The sequence below is a fragment of the Drosophila miranda genome, chromosome 3 (genome assembly GCF_003369915.1).
Source record: "Drosophila miranda strain MSH22 chromosome 3, D.miranda_PacBio2.1, whole genome shotgun sequence".
NCBI lineage: Eukaryota > Metazoa > Arthropoda > Insecta > Diptera > Drosophilidae > Drosophila > Drosophila miranda.
Genome location: NC_046676.1, coordinates 5,298,978 through 5,317,426, shown reverse-complemented (window position 1 = coordinate 5,317,426; position 18,449 = coordinate 5,298,978). Strand labels below are relative to the sequence as shown.

Below are 18,449 nucleotides of genomic sequence, written 5' to 3'. Positions count from 1 at the left end.
AGGGTGTATTTGGGCTGTGAAATCAAGAATCGATTTCTGTTTAGCTTCCCTGATTGCTCTTTTGAATTTGGCATTTGCTTTTTATACCCGATACTCAAAATGAGTATTGGGGTATATTAGATTTGTGGTAAAAGTGGATGTGTGTAACGTCCAGAAGGAATCGTTTCCGACCCCATAAAGTATATATATTCTTGATCAGCATCAATAGCCGAGTCGATTGAGCCCTGTCTGTCTGTCTGTCCGTCCGTCCGTCCGTCCGTCCGTCCGTCCCCTTTAGCGCCTAGTGCTCAAAGACTATAAGAGCTAGAGCAACGATGTTTTGGATCCAGACTTCTGTGATATGTCACTGCTACAAAAATATTTCAAAACTTCGCCCCGCCCACTTCCGCCCCCACAAAGGACGAAAATCTGTGGCATCCACATTTTTAAAGATACGATAAAACCAAAAACGCAGAATCGGTGAAGATGACCATATCTTCTACAGTGCAAAATCTGATTTAGATCGAATAATGATTATAGCCAGAATCAAGAAAACAATTTCATTCTTTCTCGCTCTGTCTCTCTCTAACACGCAGGTTTCATGGTCGGTTTTGTCAATTGCAAAATATGAGTTCAAGGATCTCAGAACCTATAAGAGCCAGAGCAACCAAATTTGGTATCCACACTCCTGTGATATCGGACCTTGACCGTTTCGTGTCCAAATTTCGCCACACCCCCTTCCGCCCCCGCAAAGGACGAAAATCTGGGGCATCCACAAATCTCAGAGACTATTAAGGCTAGAGTAACCAAATTTGGTATCCGCACTTCTGTTAGATCTCACTAAAAAACGTATATCTCAGAATTTCGCCCCACCCTTTTCCGCCCCCACAAAGGACGAAAATCTGTTGCATCCACAATATTGCACATTCGAGAAAACTAAAAACGCAGAATCATAGATAATGATCATATCTATCAGATTGCTGAATCTGGATCAGATCAGATCATTTTTATAGCCAAAAGGAACAAATCAATTTGCACTGGCTACGCAGCCCCCGACGTCACGCTCAGACTGATTTTCTGTCTCTCTCGCACGCACTCCTTGTCGTGTCGTTTAATATTAGCGGCGTCTGCCGGAGGAGAGCCATACTGACTTAGTATCGGGTATAACTGTAGAGTTGCGGTCTCCGCAGCAACTCACAACGTTCCCCCTCGTTTATATTCTATGTAGGTGGTGTTGTTTATGTCTCGTTTGAGCTTTTTCCATTTAGTGATTTTTAAACTTTTAAGGATTGCTAGTTCTTTGTTCCACCAGGGAACGGTACGGGGGAGGGAGAAAGTGGTGTTTTGGGGGATGGAAAGGTGGGCGCTATGGATTATTATTTTTTTAATTAGAGCGTTTTCCCTGTTGACGTTGTCGCTTGTTTGGGTAGTGGAGTTGAGTTTATGGATGTGTTTTTGGTATAGGTCCCAGTCGGCTCTTTTCAGTTTGAAGGACGGTTTAGAGGTAAAGTTTGGGAGGGATGGGTTGTTGAAGAGAGAGATTAGTATGGGGAAGTGGTCGCTACCGTGGAGGTCGTCTATTACTTCCCAGAGGAGTTCTGGAGCAATAGTTGCTGATGCTAGGGAGAGGTCAATGTGGGTGAATGTCTTGTGTGTTGAGAAGTGGGTGGGGGATTTGTCGTTTAGGAGGATGTAGTTGGAATGGTCTAGGAAGGAGGCTAAAGTTTTCCCTCTTGGGTTGGCCTTAGGTGAGCCCCAGTAGGGGTGCCAGCTATTAAAGTCTCCTAGGACTAGGGTGGGGTCGTTTGTGGTTAGGGTCAGGACGTTATGTAGATTGCGGGCGTTGAAGGGTTTGTTTGGGGAGATGTATGAGGATATGATGTTGACTTTGGATTTGGATTTGATGTTGACACCTACTGCGTCAAAGTCGGAGTTGAGAGGGATTTGGGTGGGGGTATGGAGTTGTGTATGAGGATGGCTGTGCCTCCAAAAGCATTAAGCTGGTTATAGCTGCAGTATATTGAATAGTTGGTTGGGATAGGGAGATAGTTGGGGTTGGATATGTGGGTTTCTTGTAGGGCAACGATTAGGGGGTTATATGATTTCATGAGACTTTGTAATTCAATGTAGTTGTTTTTGTAGCCGTGTATGTTCCATTGCATAATTTTAAGTTGCATACTAGTGTTGGTATTTTCTACTAAGGGGCTTAAAATGAATGTTAATACTATTGTTATTATTTAGAGTTCTTCTTCGTTGTATATTTGGCTAGGAAGGGTGTTGTTGGATAGTGACGCTAGGTTTGTAGTTTTTGTTTTTTCGGATTTATCTTTTGCCTTGAGTGGCTTGGTGACTAGGTTGAGTTTGTCCTTTTCTTTAGTCCAGCTTCGGAGTTTGCGGTCGGTATCTGGGATGGTTTTGGTGTTTTTGGTTTTAGTTGTTGCCTCGAGGTCTGTGTCCATGTCCATTTCTTCTTGGGTGGGTTGCTGTGTTGGTTTGGATGGGTGTGTGTTTGAGTCTGAGATGTCTGCGTAGTTAGTAATAGGCCTTTGGTAGTGTGTGGTCTGAGTGTTGTATGATGATGAAGGGTGGTTGGGGGTCGATGTTACTGTTTGTGTTTTTGCAACTATCTCGGCGTATGGTGTGGATTGGTGTGTGTTGCGTTGAAAATATATTTTTTTTGCGGTTAAGAAGTCTACTTTCTCGGAAGATTTGATAATTGCGATCTCTTTTTGCTTGAGAAATTCCGGACATTTGGGGTCTAGTGGGCTGTGGTTGTTTTGGATGTTGGTGTTGTGTTTGCAGTTGCTGCAGAATTTGGGCTTGGAGCATAGATCGTCGTCGGCGGGGTGTACTACGGAGCAGTTTTTGCAGATTTTGGTGGTTGTGCAGTATTTGGTTGGGTGACCGAATTTCTGGCAGTTATTGCATTTGAGGGGGCGAGGCGTTTGGGGGCGAACGTTTACTCGTTCGTATCCTATCATAATATGCTGTGGGAGTGTTGGTGTATCGAATGTGAGGATAATCAGTCCGGTTTCTTGGAGTAAGCCATCTTTCTGTTTGTGAATTTTAGTTGCGTCAATGACCTTTTGTGTTTTGAGTTCGCTTTTGATGATTTCTATTTCTATGTTGCGTAGATCGTTGGAGTAGATGACACCTTTGGAGGAGTTAAGGGTTTTGTGCTCTGATGCTTTCACAGGAAAGTCGTGGAATTTTACGATTTTCAGGAGCTTTGTTGCCTGGGCTGTTCCTTTTGTTTTAATGAGAAGTGAACCGTCCCTGATTTTCTTGACTGAGTCAACTTCCCCTCCGCATTGGAAGTCAATGACTTTTTTGATAATGAAGGGGGACACGTTTTCGAAGGTTTTATTGTCTGTTCTGTTTATTGTTATATATTTAGGTTCGAGAAACGATGATTTGTCCCACGGTGCGTGGAATTTTGGGTCTGGTGGTCGCGACATTTCAGGTAGGCTAGGGCTGACGCCCGCTGCACTTAATTTTGTAACTGTTCGTTAGGTGTGTTTGTTTTTGGTTTTTTTTGGAGTTTGCTTTGTGCACTTCAATGTTTTTGTGTTAGGTTTTGTGTGTTGGATTTCGGTGCGCTCGCTGCTGCTTAGATTTGGCGCGTCTTTACTTGACGGAGTATAGACTGACACTGGGGATTATTTTATATACATACGTGTTTGTGTATAACTAGTATTTTGGGAGCTCCGAATAGCGTGGGGGCGTGGACCAGAGCACGCTGGAGTTGCGCTTCAGCTGGCTGGGATCGATGTTGGGGAAAATCCGTTTCAGGTCCGGAGTGGTGGGGGCCACCGAGAAGAAGCTGTCGATGACATCGGTGGGACAGTGGCTCTGCATGGCAATCGCTTCGCCGCGTACATGGCCTAAAAATGGGTCGCCAAATTTTAGATTAGATCAGACACTGGCTAAAGAAAACGCTAACTTACTGCGACTCCAGGTGGGTGCTGGCGGACGCTTGTGGGTGACCTTGCCCTCGTCATCGGTGGCTCGTGCAGCATGTCCCATGTGTATTTTGTCTTCGGCGGCGGTGGCAGAATCTTCTTCTTGGCCCCGGTCAACTGTGCCAGCTTCTGATTCTCCAGCTCCCGGATCTTGGCTTTCCTGAGGGCCTCGGCCTCCTCCTTCTGGCGCATCTTACGATTCAGCTCCTCAACCTCCAGCCGCTTGCGCTCCTCCAGCTTCTTTCGTTCCTCCTGTTTCTTGGCGCGTTCCGCGGTCTGCTTGGCAATGCGTTCGGCTCGCTCCCGCTCCTTTGCCTCTCGCTGCTGGGCGGCTTGCTGATGCTTCTGCTCACGCAGCTTCTTGCGCTCCTCGGCCAGGCTGTGCAGACCCTTGCGGAAGTCTTCGCCGCTGTTCTCGCGTAACAGGCTCTTGGTGGATGCAGAACTGGTGGACTTCAGGTTGGTCCCGGTGGCAGTCTTCAGCAGCGTCGTTGCCTTCGAGGCACTCATGGGGCCCTTCTTGGGCTGGGCCGAGCTCACGGGCAATTGACTTGAGGTCTGAGTGGGCGTATAAAAGCGCCCCACAGTTGGTGGCTGCAACTTGCCAATCTTGGGCGTGTTGCTCGTGTTCGTGCCCTGAAAAAGGAACATCAATCATCAATTCCCGAACAAACGAGGGAGAGCACTGCACTCTTACCGTATCCTTGGCTCGCTGGGAGCGTAAGTTGCTCTGGGCAATGGCCGCATTTTCGAAGGCCTCCACGCGCATCTTCACTGGACTCTGCAAGAGCGGACTGTGGGCAGGTCAAAAGGGAAGTATTGATGCTCCAATTCAAATAGTCTCCAGATTTTACTCATACTCACTTAAACAGCTCATGGGTGCGGCCGGGCAGCTTCATGGTCTTCACATTCGAGAGAAATTTCGCCACTGGTACCCTGTCGTCCAGCGACTCATCCTCTGTCAGGAGACTGTCCCGCCTTGGCTCTGACACTGGCTTTGGTGGCCCCTTCTTGCTAGTAATAACTTCGAAGGTGGCGTCGGCCGGTGCAATGTTGGGGCTTTCATCGGTGGGAGCCGGACCCAGCACCATTGTGGCGTTGGACAAGGTGTTCGTTTCATTAATGGCGGCGCCAGCAGAAGCCTGCTGCTGCTGTTCTTCGATGGGCGGCCCCTCGAGGGCGTCTTTGTAGATGGAGCGCTCCTGGTTGCGCCACCTCGGTGCTGTTTTTGCGTGTCCGCGAGGAGACGGGCGAGTTTTTATCAATTTCACTAAATCGCTCCACCTTGATGGGCCGATGGCAGGCGCCATCCTTCTTCTTCTTTCGCCCCTTCTTGGACATCTCGGATGCCGTTGTAGTATTGCTGAATGCAGTCTCATCCCACCTGGTAGCATCCGTCTCCAAAATTGTGGATGTGGTATCTGTGGCCGGTAGGGGCGGCGGCATCTCGCCGGTAAACTTCTCCCGCTTGACTTTGACGCACACATTCTTGGAGGCGAAGACTTCGGCTGGCTTCTTGATGGGCTCTATTGGTAGTGTTGGTGGTGGCTCCTGTGGCTGTGTCTCCTCCACAACTGACGGTTTGGGATCCGGTGCTATGTTGTGCGTCCTGCCGTTGACCTGCGAGACGCGCTGTTCGCTCTCCACCTTCACCCGGATCGAATCCTCTTCGCTGGGGCGACGCATCTTTCGGATGAGAGAGGGCTCCTTGAGCAGCTTTCCCGTTTTCAATTTGGCAGCCCGCTGCGGCCGGCCCGAGCTCATGGTGGTGTCGGCTAGAGTCGGTGCCGGTAGCGGCGGCATTAACGAGGCTATGCTGTTCAGGTTCTCCACCTCGGCAATGGCCAAAAGCTGGGAGTTGCTCAACCGCGCACTTTGGCGGCCCGAGGACTCTGATGTGACATCAGGGGCATCTGGGGAGAGTGCAAGGTGAGTCTTGGTCTCTTTTAGCCCACAGCACAACTCACCTTGGGAATCATCTGTGTTCTCAGTCAGAGCGGTCAGCCGTTTGGGACGCTTCTGGGTCTGCTGTGGTGTCACCGCGGAGGTTTCGCTCTGCGCCGGGGCATTGTCCGCAGCCTTGGCATCTTTGGTCTTGACGCCGTAGAATAGTTCTTCCAGCTCTTTAAAGTGAGCCTGCAAAAAAAAAAAAAAAGCGCGCCGCCATATTGATCGCCGTGTTCTATGTCCATTGCAGCCGAAAAAATACCTTCCGGATTTCCTCCAGTTTCAGCTGCATCCGCGACAGCGGCTCCAATATATCCAACATATCATCCATTTGGCACAAATGAGAATCTACACAAATTTAAACAAATTCCTTTTTTTCTCGTTCTTTTCAAATGGCGGCAATGCGACGCGCGTCTGCAGTGTGACCGCGGACTTATCCCTCAAATATACCGTCCGACCCGCAGAAATATACCAATATATACCGTTTAATTTTAAAAATATACCAAATATATATTGTGACGAGCTCAAGCTCTATTATACATATTCCACGTTTTTCATATTCCGTGCAATATTGGATTGCTATATAAAGTTGAACGGCAGGCGCCGCTAATATCAAACGAGAGACAGAAAAATTAATAGATTGATTAAATTGACAAAATATACCATTATATACCGATACACCGTAAATATTCCGTCGGTTCAATTGTGACCGAAAAAATACCGAAAAGTATTAAAAATACCGTAGACGGTTAACCTGGCGACGCGCGTCTGCAATGTGACCGCGGACCTATCGCTCAAATATACCGTCCGACCCACAAAAATATACCGAAATATACGTCTGACTTCTGATATATACTCGTGGAATACTCGTATTATTATCCAATTACTTCATTAATTTTTTACAACACCGTTTAAATTTCAGTTTTTATCTTTATTGCATTGCTTACAAAATACGGTTTAAGCAAAATCGGTCAACGGGGGCAAGAGAATTTGTGTGACCTCGGACTAAGTGCTGAAATATACGGTCTGACCCTCAGAAATATACCAAAATATATACCGATGAATAATCGAACTTAGCCCACTTGGGTCCCTCTATTTAAACAGTTGATCGATTTTAGGTAAATGGCGGAAAAGTTACTGATTGTAAATCCTTCTTGTAGATCCATGCCATCTTTCCTAAAACTAAACGAGGGGGAACGTTGTGAGTTGCTGCGGACACCGCAACTCTACATTTATACCCGATACTTAGTCAGTATGGCTCTCCTCTGGCAGACGCCGCTAATACTGAACGACACGACAAAGAGTGCGTGCGAGAGAGACAGAAAATCAGTCTTAGCGTGACGTCGGGCGCTGCTTAGCCACTGCAAATTTATTTGTTCCTTTTGGCTATAATAATGATCTGATCTGATCCAGATTCAGCAATCTGATAGATCTATGATCTATGATTATCTATGATTCTGCGTTTTTAGTTTTCTCGAATCTGCAATATTGTGGATGCAACAGATTTTCGTCCTTTGTGTGGGCGGAAGGGGGTGGGGCGAAATTTTGAGATATACGTTTTATAGTGACATCTTAAAGGAGTGTGTGTACCAAATTTGGTTACTCTAGCCTTAATAGTCTCTGAGATTTGTGGATGCCACAGATTTTCATCCTTTGCGGGGGCGGAAGGGGGTGTGGCGAAATTTTGAAACGAAACGGTCAAGGTCCGATATCACAGGAGTGTGGATACCAAATTTGGTTGCTCTGGCTTTTATAGGTTCTGAGATCCCTGAACTCATATTTTGCAATTCGCAAAACCGACCATGAAACCTGTGTGTTAGAGAGAGACAGAGCGAGAAAGAATGAAATTGTTTTCTTGATTCTGGCTATAATAATTATACGATCTGGTTCAGATTTTGCTCTCTAGAAGATATGGACATTTCCTACGATTCTGCGTTTTCTGTTTTCTCGTATCTTTGAATTTGTGGATGCCACAGATTTTCGCCCTTCGTGGGGGCGGAAGGGGGCGGGGCAAAGTTTTGAAATATACTTGTTGCAGTGACATATCACAGAAGACCGGATATAAAACGTCGTTGCTCTAGCTTTTATAGTCTTTGAGCAGTAGGCGCTGATAGGGACGGACAGACGGACGGACGGACAGACAAACAGACAGACAGGGCTCAATCGACTCGGCTATTGATGCTGATCAAGAATATATATACTTTATGGGGTCGGAAACGATTTCTTCTGGACGTTACACACATCCACTTTTACCACAAATCTAATATACCCCAATACTCATTTTGTGTATCGGGTATACAAATGTAATGGGAAGTTTTATTTGATGTTTACAAGCGTACTTTAAGCATTTACTCAGAGTCGCCTCTTCACCTGAACCCACTTAATCTACCAATAAAACCCTCAATTGAAACAGCTCAACAGCCTGAGTTAAGCCGATGAAGAATAACCCTCAGTTCCGAACTCATAATTTTATCCGATTGATGAATCACTTTCCTTCAAGGCTAGATAATTTTAATTTTTTCCGACCTCATAAAGTATCTATATTCTTGATCAGCATCAATAGCCGAATGGATTTAGCCATGTATGTATGTCCGTCTGTGCGAACCGATGAGCGCCTAGATCCCAGAGACTTTAAAGGCTAGAGAAACTTAATTTTGTATCCAGTATCTAGTTAAATGATACGAGAAAACTAAAAGCGCAGATTTATGAGAATAACCGTATCTACCAGATCTACGAATCTGGGAAAACGGTTCCCTTACCGCGTCCACATGTCCCACTTCCTGCCATGAGCATTATCTAGCTATTGTGTGGTATCCCGATCATGGTAGCGTCTCTCGCGTGAGCTCCTAACCGGCGTGGACTTTCTGCACTCGCATCGCATCATATCATCCTTCGAAATAAATATGAATCAAGCTTATGTTTAAATATCTGTTGTTGCCATAGATCAGCAGTGGCCCCAAATCCATCCTAAGTTTCAGTGTTCTCCTTCGCCAAATTTTTGCGCGGGTCAATGCTGTCCCACAGCACAGGGCATTGGCAGCATTCCCTTTCCTAACAAACATGCAGCTCGTCGAGGATTAAAACGAACGGCTCATTCGCATAAAGTTGAAGTTAATAAAAGAAACGAACCTTTTGTTTGAGAATCCTCTTTAGTCTGTGTTGAACTTGTTGACTTCCGGTCTGTCGCAGCAGCTCCAACACCTGGACGCCGCCGCCCCTTCACTCCTGGACAGCCCTTACCTGGCCGCAGGTCCCTGGCCAGCATCCCCTCTATCCCGTCGATGGAGTGCCCTGGTGGCCTGGTCTGCCACCACACATCCCATGTGGGAGCCACCACCAGCAGCAGCAGATGAACACAAAGCATTCCATCAACGATATCCTGGGAGGACGCTCTGGAGGAAGCAGAAGCAGGAACCAACAGCAGACGCCCCAGCAATTGCAACTGCAAGACCAGCAGGCACTCACGGTAGCACCGACGTCGCCTCTCCAAAAACTGGGGCACGACTCGGAACGGCACACGGCAGGGCTTCCCCCCTGCTGAAAATATTGCTGTCTTCCCCCGGACCAAACGTGTGTGCAAACAATTTAGCAAGACTCGAATGCCGGTGAGAGAGCCACACAAAAGGCTGATCTGCGACGGAGTACGAACTTATTACAACACATTGGAATTCGATCTCCCGTTCACAGATTGCAGGAGGCATGAGGGAGGTACTTGATCTCTTTCCTGGAGAGCCCAAGGAGAGGTGGCCCACGAGTGGCCGTCCTGCGGCGCGGGATAAGAAAAAATTAAACTATAGTAGGAATCGAATTGCTATACCAAAGTATCGCACAACACGGTGAACATACCAGCCGTGGCCCACGCACTGCCCGCAGTACCCACTGCAGCAACAGCAGGAGCTACAAAGGCCACATGCCAGAGCCACTGCTCGCAGAATACGTGTGAAAATATTTATATTTAATTTAATTTAATTGAATTAATATTCAAATTCTGTTATCCAAGCAGATTTGAAACGATTTTAAAAAAGAAAATGCGGCGCATCGAATTTGAGGATAATAACATTGAAACACACTTTTGACGATTTTATTATTGGCCGTTTCCGTTTCCAACCCGATTCAGTTACCAAACCCGTTTCCATATTTTTCCGTACGACTTATTTGAAGCTGTGGAAAAGGGTACCCGACTAACATGTGGTCTATATCAAACACATATTAAAAGTTACTCATCAATACAAAATTTAGTACAAGTCCGGGTACGTTAAACTGACCAAACATGGCGAGTACCCTGCCAAGTATTTTGATGGACAGAAAACGGCTGCGACAAGCATGTCCGGATGTGTCTTGTTGATATTGCCCAATAATTGCGGTTTTTTTTGTATTTGTATTTTACTTTTAGCGACTGTCCGAATGTCTTCAGCTTTCGGCTATTAAAGTGGCTCAGCCGGGATGGTAGGGCTAATTTTCGCAGAACATTGCAGTTCCAATCATTACCATTACATAACATGGAACGGAATGGGACACATTCTGCATACACTGGGGAAAAGGATATTATAGAATTTAAGAAATATTTGTCATCTAAGTCGCCAATGAATGCAGAGTCTAGTCAGTATCTGTTTAAGGCTATCACAACGAAATTTTTCAGTTTATTGTTTTATCACAGAGACCAAGAATTTATTTATTTATTTATTATTCGCCAACGGAATCAAAAAATCCTTAACTGGCTAGGCTAACTTATTTCTATATTAACAAATAAAAAAAATAACATTAGTAAATTAATTATGTAGCAGGAAGAAATCCACAAGCAACCGTCTGACGGCTCCCTTCCCCTGGCAAAAGTCAAAGCGCATTCCAGCTGGCAGCGCATTGTGCTGCCGAAGCGCCCTACTGATGGGCTCATGAAAGCCATAATTGGTCCGGTGGAGATCAACTGCAAAGGGTGCATGGGTCCTGAGGCTCCTGGCGGGCGTAGTGAAGCTAATCCTACTAAGTAGGTCAGGGCAATCGATATTACCCACTAAAAGGTCAAAAATAAATATTTGAGCCGCAATGGTCCTACGATCCTCGAGAGAGGAGAGATGCACGAGGCGACATCTGCACTCATAGGACGGCATCGGAATGGAAAATGGCAGAGGCTGGAGTGCAAATTTCAGAAACTTTCTTTGGAGTCGTTCGATGCGCGAAATTTGGACGACCCCGGTGGGATTCCAGACCATGGAAGCGTATTAAAGGAGCGAGCGCACAAGGAATGCGTACAGACTGAGCCTTGTATATGGGTCCTTGAATTGGGATGAATTGCGCTTAACAAAGCCGAACATTGCATAGGCTTTTGGCAATATTAAATTCATGTGCCCTGCAAACAGAAATCTAGAGTCAAATAAGACCCCGAGGTCAAGTATCTCCGTCTGCTTTAAGAGAGGATGGCCATCTATTGAATATGAGGCCAGCACATTAAAGACACGCTTGCTAAAAGAAACAAAGTAACATTTACTAATGTTGAGTGGGAGCGAATTAAGTCTGCACCAACGAGCAACTCTATCCAGGTCGCGCTGCAGAAGGATACTATCGCCTAAGGTTTTGACAGATCGGAAGATTTTAAGATCATCAGCATAAAGCAGATGCTCAGAAGCTTGAATGCTGAGACATATGTCGTTAATAAAAATTAAGAACAGAAGTGGACCAAGTGCACTTCCCTGTGGAAGGCCGGAAGTAGCCAAGAATGGGGCCGAAGGCTTTCCATTTATCAATACGACATACTCTCGCCGCTCAAGATACGACCTAAACCAACTGAGCAGGCAGGAATGAATCCCCAACCGATGCAGCTTGGCTATTAAAGCCCAGTGGGAGACTTTGTCAAAGGCTTTAGCAAAGTCAGTATACACAACGTCGACTTGAGAGTGCATTTCAAAGACACGAGTGCAGAAATTACTGAAAGCAATGAGATTAGTGGTTGTTGATCTACCCGGCATAAAACCATGCTGATTTGGGCTAATGTAGGATTTCATGAGGAAGGTGATTTTTCTGGCAATGATTCGCTCTAGAAGTTTTGAAACATTGCTGAGTTTGGCAATTGGTCTATAATTGGAAATGAGATTTTTGGTACCTCTCTTAAAAATTGGCGTAATCGTGGCAGCTTTCCACTTACCAATAAACTGACCCGTTAACAGCGAATTTGTGAATAGAATTTTGAGAGGTTCACAGAACGCTACAACACAGTTGCGAAGCAGGAAGGCAGAAATGCCATCACAGTCGGGTTTATTAGAATTATCGAATTCATCAATTGCCACCAAAATGTCCTCTTCCGATACATCGAGTGTACCAATATTGACCACCGAGGGTATAGAGTTTAAGACATCGAAACTGTGCCAAGCTGCGTATGGCTCAAAATTTGAGCTAAAGAAAGAAGAAAAAAGGTTTGCTATACCATTATCCGTATTAGCGCTCAAGCTGCCCAGGTTCATAACGGAAGGAAGAGAGCTCGTTGACCTTTTGGACTTTATAAAATGCCAAAAAGACCTGGGATTGACTTAAAGTTCCCTCTCAACGTCGGCAATATATTGGTTATACAAAAATTTGCCTAAAAAAGCAAACTCCCTCTTATGTTGCACATACCTTGCGCAATCTACAGGGTCCCGGGTCTTACCAAATCGTTTAAAGTACTTATTACGAAGATTCTTATATTTCATAAGACCCTTCGTATACCACGGCAGTCTATAGGAGCCATGCACCCTTTTGGAAGCATTGTTACCAATAATACGACGGACCGTATGCAGGAAAACATTATAGGACGTGTCTACACTAGGATGCGAGAGAACAGAAGCCCAATTAACATTTAACATATTATCCCTAATAGCATCATTTTGAATTTACCGAAATTTTGTCTGGCGTCATTCGAGTCTGTGCGGTGGCATTCTGCTTTAGTAAACACATTTCTCATCCTAAATTATCTTTACAACTGGAAAACCTTGAAGGAACTTATTTGCAATATAAAGTAGGTGTTTTTTTGGCCGCACATCAATCAGAATCAACTTGTTTTGTGCTTTGAGGCATGAGTCAAATCAAGCACACAAAATTTTCATTGTGCAATTTGTGCCAACACGAGAGGCGTCACTTATCTGTGCGGAGGCATTTTCCTTGAGCAACACATTGTGCAATCGAAATCCTGCACACATCACATAAATTCCTTCCATTCGCGAATACAAGACCCATTACTATTGGCTATGGTTGACCCAACCTCCATCAAGAGAGAGATCCTTGAGATGACTGGCGAGCATGTGGAGCAGCTCCATTCAATGTGGTCCCTCATGTTCGAGCCGAAGACATGCGAGGACTTTCTGCACAAACTCAAGGCGCACGCGGATAATTTCTATACGGATCTGCTGACCGAGTCGCGGGAGAAGCAGGCGGCCATCCTGGATGACATAGCCGCACTCCGAGCCGAGGCCAGCGACCTCACCCGACTCCTTCATGAGACGGTGGACATTGGTCAGAGGCCCGACGATGTGCCACTGATCATATGGCAGCTGAAGCTGGACAAAAGCATTGAGCATCTGCGCGAGGAGCTCTCGAAACGTCGGGCGGAGATCGGGGAGCTGCTGCTCCAGCAGGAGCAGCTCTGCGAAGAGCTGGGCGCACTGCCGCTCCCTCTACTGGCGGACCCGCTGCCCCTGCCCGATGAGATGGACGGCTTTCGCGACCATCTCGACAACCTGCGCTCTCAGCGCGCAGTGCGCCAGACGGAGCTGGACCAGCTGCGCAAGGCCATCAAGCATGACATGAAGATGCTCGAGCTGATGCCCCAGACCGATGCAGAGGATCGCCTACTGAACGATCTGAGCCACAATCTAACACCAGAGACACTAGAGCGGCTGCGGCAGATGCGCAACAGTTATGCCGAGCAGATCCAGGAGCTGCGCTCCAAAATCCATGACATGCGCGAGAAGATCTACGTGCTGTGGGATCGCCTCCAGGAGACGGACGAGAGCGCCATGCGACGAGTGCGCGAGTGCACCGAGAATACGCAGCGCACCTATGACATCCTCCATTCGGAGCTGCAGCGCTGCCAGGCACTGCGCAGCCAGAACCCCAAGACGTTCATCGAGCAGCTGCGCGTCGAGATAAGCAAGTGGTGGGATCTAACGCTCAAGAGCCAGCAGAAGCGCAAGCGTTTCTTCAACTACTACAATAAGTATTACAACGAAGACCTGTTGGAGCTGCACGAGCTGGAGCTGGATGATCTGAAGAGCTTCTACACGTGCAACAAGGAGATTTTCGATCTGTACGAGAGCCGTGCAGAACTTTGGTCCCGCATGCAGGCTCTAGAGGCAAAGGCCAACGAGCCGAATCGTTTCAAAAATCGTGGCGGCCAGCTCCTTAAAGAGGAAAAGGAACGCAAGGCCATCTCGAAGCTGCCCAAGATTGAGCAGCAGATCACTGAACTGGTGCACGCCTATGAGGTGCAATCGCATGGCCCGTTTCTGGTTTATGGCGAGAACATACTGGAGCTGATGGCTGGCGAATGGGAGAACTATCGGCAGGCCAAGCAGAGCTCGGCCCGCAAGAAGGCCCCGCCCACCACGAGGACGGGCAGCAGCAGCAAATTGATGATGCCACCGCCGACTGCCGGTTCAACGGCCCCTCGCACGCCCCGAACTTTGAAGAACATGTCCTCAATGTCGACCTCGACAATGTCGTTGCGCAAGACCCCAACAATCCAGCTGATCACTCCCAATATGACCAAGAGCACTGGGAATCTGCACAAGCGACTAAATCCATCAGCAGCCGCCAGCTCTTCGGGGTATCGGCTGGCCAACAGCCAGCTGAAGGCGTCCAAGTCGCCACTAAAGCGGGTCCGCGTCCTGGACAACACATTGCGTCGCAGCGGGGGATTGGGCACTGAAAATGACCGCGAAGCCGGGATCTCCTATGACGAATTTGTGCCCACGAGTCGCTCCTCAGTGCTGCCCGTCGGCGGGGCTCAGCATCAGCGCAATCGCGTGGCTGTGCCACGAATTCGCCATGTCCTCGTAAACCACAATTCGGTGGCGTCGGCCGCCAACACACCGTCAAAGCAGGCGGTCAATCAGGAGGAGAGGCCTCGATTTGGCAATCAATTGAAGCAACCCGGCGACGGGTGAAAGTCGCATGTGGCCGAATCCACGATGAGATTATCTATCGAAATTACTACTAAAATGTACCTATATTTTTGGAATTTGGAATTTTTATTTGCGTTTTATGTTTGATTTTATTTTATGTACCTTTATCTGTTTATCTCTGTTTCATTTATTTTCGATGTTGGCCCAATAAAAATTAAATTATCTTCAAGAAGGACAACCGAACCACACAAGCATTCAGGCTTACACTAGAAAAGAAGCATTCATAATATGGTTCCGCCCAGGGCGAATAAAAATGGAAATTGACTAAGAATTCCAACGGCATATGATGCATGTCACATTCCGCGATGGGGAGTTCGCAACATGTAACATGGCAATCTATATCCGAACTAACAAAAATTAAGTCTAAAATCTTATTTAGCCTATTAAAAACATTATTTACTTGGGATAAGCCCATACTAAAACAGTCATCTAGGAAAAGAATCTCGTTCGGCAAATGTACATTACTAGGTATCATAGCCGACGATTGCGGATCGCCGGACCATACCAACGAACCCAAATTGAATTGAGCACGCCGGCGGCTTTAATAGTTCTTAAGCAGTTGGGTATTAGTGTCAGAGGGAATCAAGTGGAATGGAAGTGGTATCGTGCGGTATCTTGCATTACTTTTCGCAAATACATTTATTTAATTTAAACTTCATTTATATTTCCATAGAACGAAACAGAAAGAAAAACAGGGGATTATTTTATATACATACGTGTTTGTGTATAACTAGTATTTTGGGAGCTCCGAATAGCGTGGGGGCGTGGACCAGAGCACGCTGGAGTTGCGCTTCAGCTGGCTGGGATCGATGTTGGGGAAAATCAGTTTCAGGTCCGGAGTGGTGGGGGCCACCGAGAAGAAGCTGTCGATGACATCGGTGGGACAGTGGCTCTGCATGGCAATCGCTACGCCGCGTACATGGCCTGAAAATGGGTCACAAAATTTTAGATTAGATCAGACACTGGCTAAAGAAAACGCTAACTTACTGCGACTCCAGGTGGGTGCTGGCGGACGCTTGTGGGTGACCTTGCCCTCGTCATCGGTGGCTCGTGCAGCATGTCCCATGTGTATTTTGTCTTCGGCGGCGGTGGCAGAATCTTCTTCTTGGCCCCGGTCAACTGTGCCAGCTTTTGATTCTCCAGCTCCCGGATCTTGGCTTTCCTGAGGGCCTCGGCCTCCTCCTTCTGGCGCATCTTACGATTCAGCTCCTCAACCTCCAGCCGCTTGCGCTCCTCCAGCTTCTTTCGTTCCTCCTGTTTCTTGGCGCGTTCCGCGGTCTGCTTGGCAATGCGTTCGGCTCGCTCCCGCTCCTTTGCCTCTCGCTGCTGGGCGGCTTGCTGATGCTTCTGCTCACGCAGCTTCTTGCGCTCCTCGGCCAGGCTGTGCAGACCCTTGCGGAAGTCTTCGCCGCTGTTCTCGCGTAACAGGCTCTTGGTGGATGCAGAACTGGTGGACTTCAGGTTGGTCCCGGTGGCAGTCTTCAGCAGCGTCGTTGCCTTCGAGGCACTCATGGGGCCCTTCTTGGGCTGGGCCGAGCTCACGGGCAATTGACTTGAGGTCTGAGTGGGCGTATAAAAGCGCCCCACAGTTGGTGGCTGCAACTTGCCAATCTTGGGCGTGTTGCTCGTGTTCGTGCCCTGAAAAAGGAACATCAATCATCAATTCCCGAACAAACGAGGGAGAGCACTGCACTCTTACCGTATCCTTGGCTCGCTGGGAGCGTAAGTTGCTCTGGGCAATGGCCGCATTTTCGAAGGCCTCCACGCGCATCTTCACTGGACTCTGCAAGAGCGGACTGTGGGCAGGTCAAAAGGGAAGTATTGATGCTCCAATTCAAATAGTCTCCAGATTTTACTCATACTCACTTAAACAGCTCATGGGTGCGGCCGGGCAGCTTCATGGTCTTCACATTCGAGAGAAATTTCGCCACTGGTACCCTGTCGTCCAGCGACTCATCCTCTGTCAGGAGACTGTCCCGCCTTGGCTCTGACACTGGCTTTGGTGGCCCCTTCTTGCTAGTAATAACTTCGAAGGTGGCGTCGGCCGGTGCAATGTTGGGGCTTTCATCGGTGGGAGCGCTCCTGGTTGCGCGACTCGGTGCTGTTTTTGCGTGTCCGCGAGGAGACGGGCGAGTTTTTATCAATTTCACTAAATCGCTCCACCTTGATGGGCCGATGGCAGGCGCCATCCTTCTTCTTCTTTCGCCCCTTCTTGGACATCTCGGATGCCGTTGTAGTATTGCTGAATGCAGTCTCATCCCACCTGGTAGCATCCGTCTCCAAAATTGTGGATGTGGTATCTGTGGCCGGTAGGGGCGGCGGCATCTCGCCGGTAAACTTCTCCCGCTTGACTTTGACGCACACATTCTTGGAGGCGAAGACTTCGGCTGGCTTCTTGATGGGCTCTATTGGTAGTGTTGGTGGTGGCTCCTGTGGCTGTGTCTCCTCCACAACTGACGGTTTGGGATCCGGTGCTATGTTGTGCGTCCTGCCGTTGACCTGCGAGACGCGCTGTTCGCTCTCCACCTTCACCCGGATCGAATCCTCTTCGCTGGGGCGACGCATCTTTCGGATGAGAGAGGGCTCCTTGAGCAGCTTTCCCGTTTTCAATTTGGCAGCCCGCTGCGGCCGGCCCGAGCTCATGGTGGTGTCGGCTAGAGTCGGTGCCGGTAGCGGCGGCATTAACGAGGCTATGCTGTTCAGGTTCTCCACCTCGGCAATGGCCAAAAGCTGGGAGTTGCTCAACCGCGCACTTTGGCGGCCCGAGGACTCTGATGTGACATCAGGGGCATCTGGGGAGAGTGCAAGGTGAGTCTTGGTCTCTTTTAGCCCACAGCACAACTCACGTTGGGAATCATCTGTGTTCTCAGTCAGAGCGGTCAGCCATTTGGGACGCTTCTGGGTCTGCTGTGGTGTCACCGCGGAGGTTTCGCTCTGCGCCGGGGCATTGTCCGCAGCCTTGGCATCTTTGGTCTTGACGCCGTAGAATAGTTCTTCCAGCTCTTTAAAGTGAGCCTGCAAAAAAAAAACAAGCGCGCCGCCATATTGATCGCCGTGTTCTATGTCCATTGCAGCCGAAAAAATACCTTCCGGATTTCCTCCAGTTTCAGCTGCATCCGCGACAGCGGCTCCATTATATCCAACATATCATCCATTTGGCACAAATGAGAATCTACACAAATTTAAACAAATTTCTTTTTTTCTCGTTTGACCAGTGTGACCGCGGACTTATCCATCAAATATACCGTCCGACCCTCAGAAATATACCAATATATACCGTTTAATTTTAAAAATATACCAAAAATATTTTGACGAGTTCAAGCTCTATTATACATATTCCACAATTTGATATTCCGTGCAAGCTTCTTCTATCTTTGAAAATAACGAAATAAAGTAGAAAAATGTCCAGACA

At 47.7% G+C, this 18,449-nt stretch overlaps 2 protein-coding genes and 1 pseudogene across 2 annotated transcripts; 1 reads left to right on the top strand and 2 right to left on the bottom strand.

The window, feature by feature from the left end:
• Positions 1–3,398: 3,398 nt before the first annotated feature.
• LOC117188416 lies at positions 3,399–6,306 on the bottom strand (annotated as a pseudogene).
• A 6,832-nt stretch (positions 6,307–13,138) lies between these two features.
• LOC117188419 (protein regulator of cytokinesis 1-like) lies at positions 13,139–14,440 on the top strand (the record flags this gene model as incomplete). The annotated part of the gene is made up of 1 exon (XM_033392278.1): positions 13,139–14,440. A coding segment is annotated over one exon (1,302 nt), but the record flags the coding sequence as incomplete, so codon positions are not given.
• A 1,203-nt stretch (positions 14,441–15,643) lies between these two features.
• Positions 15,644–18,238, bottom strand: LOC108160241 (histone-lysine N-methyltransferase, H3 lysine-79 specific). The gene is given in 7 exon segments (XM_033392277.1): positions 15,644–15,961; positions 16,025–16,084; positions 16,087–16,675; positions 16,737–16,833; positions 16,904–17,113; positions 17,115–18,052; positions 18,124–18,238. Coding segments are annotated over 7 exon segments (2,157 nt in total). The 5' UTR covers positions 18,193–18,238; the 3' UTR covers positions 15,644–15,767.
• Positions 18,239–18,449: the final 211 nt, after the last annotated feature.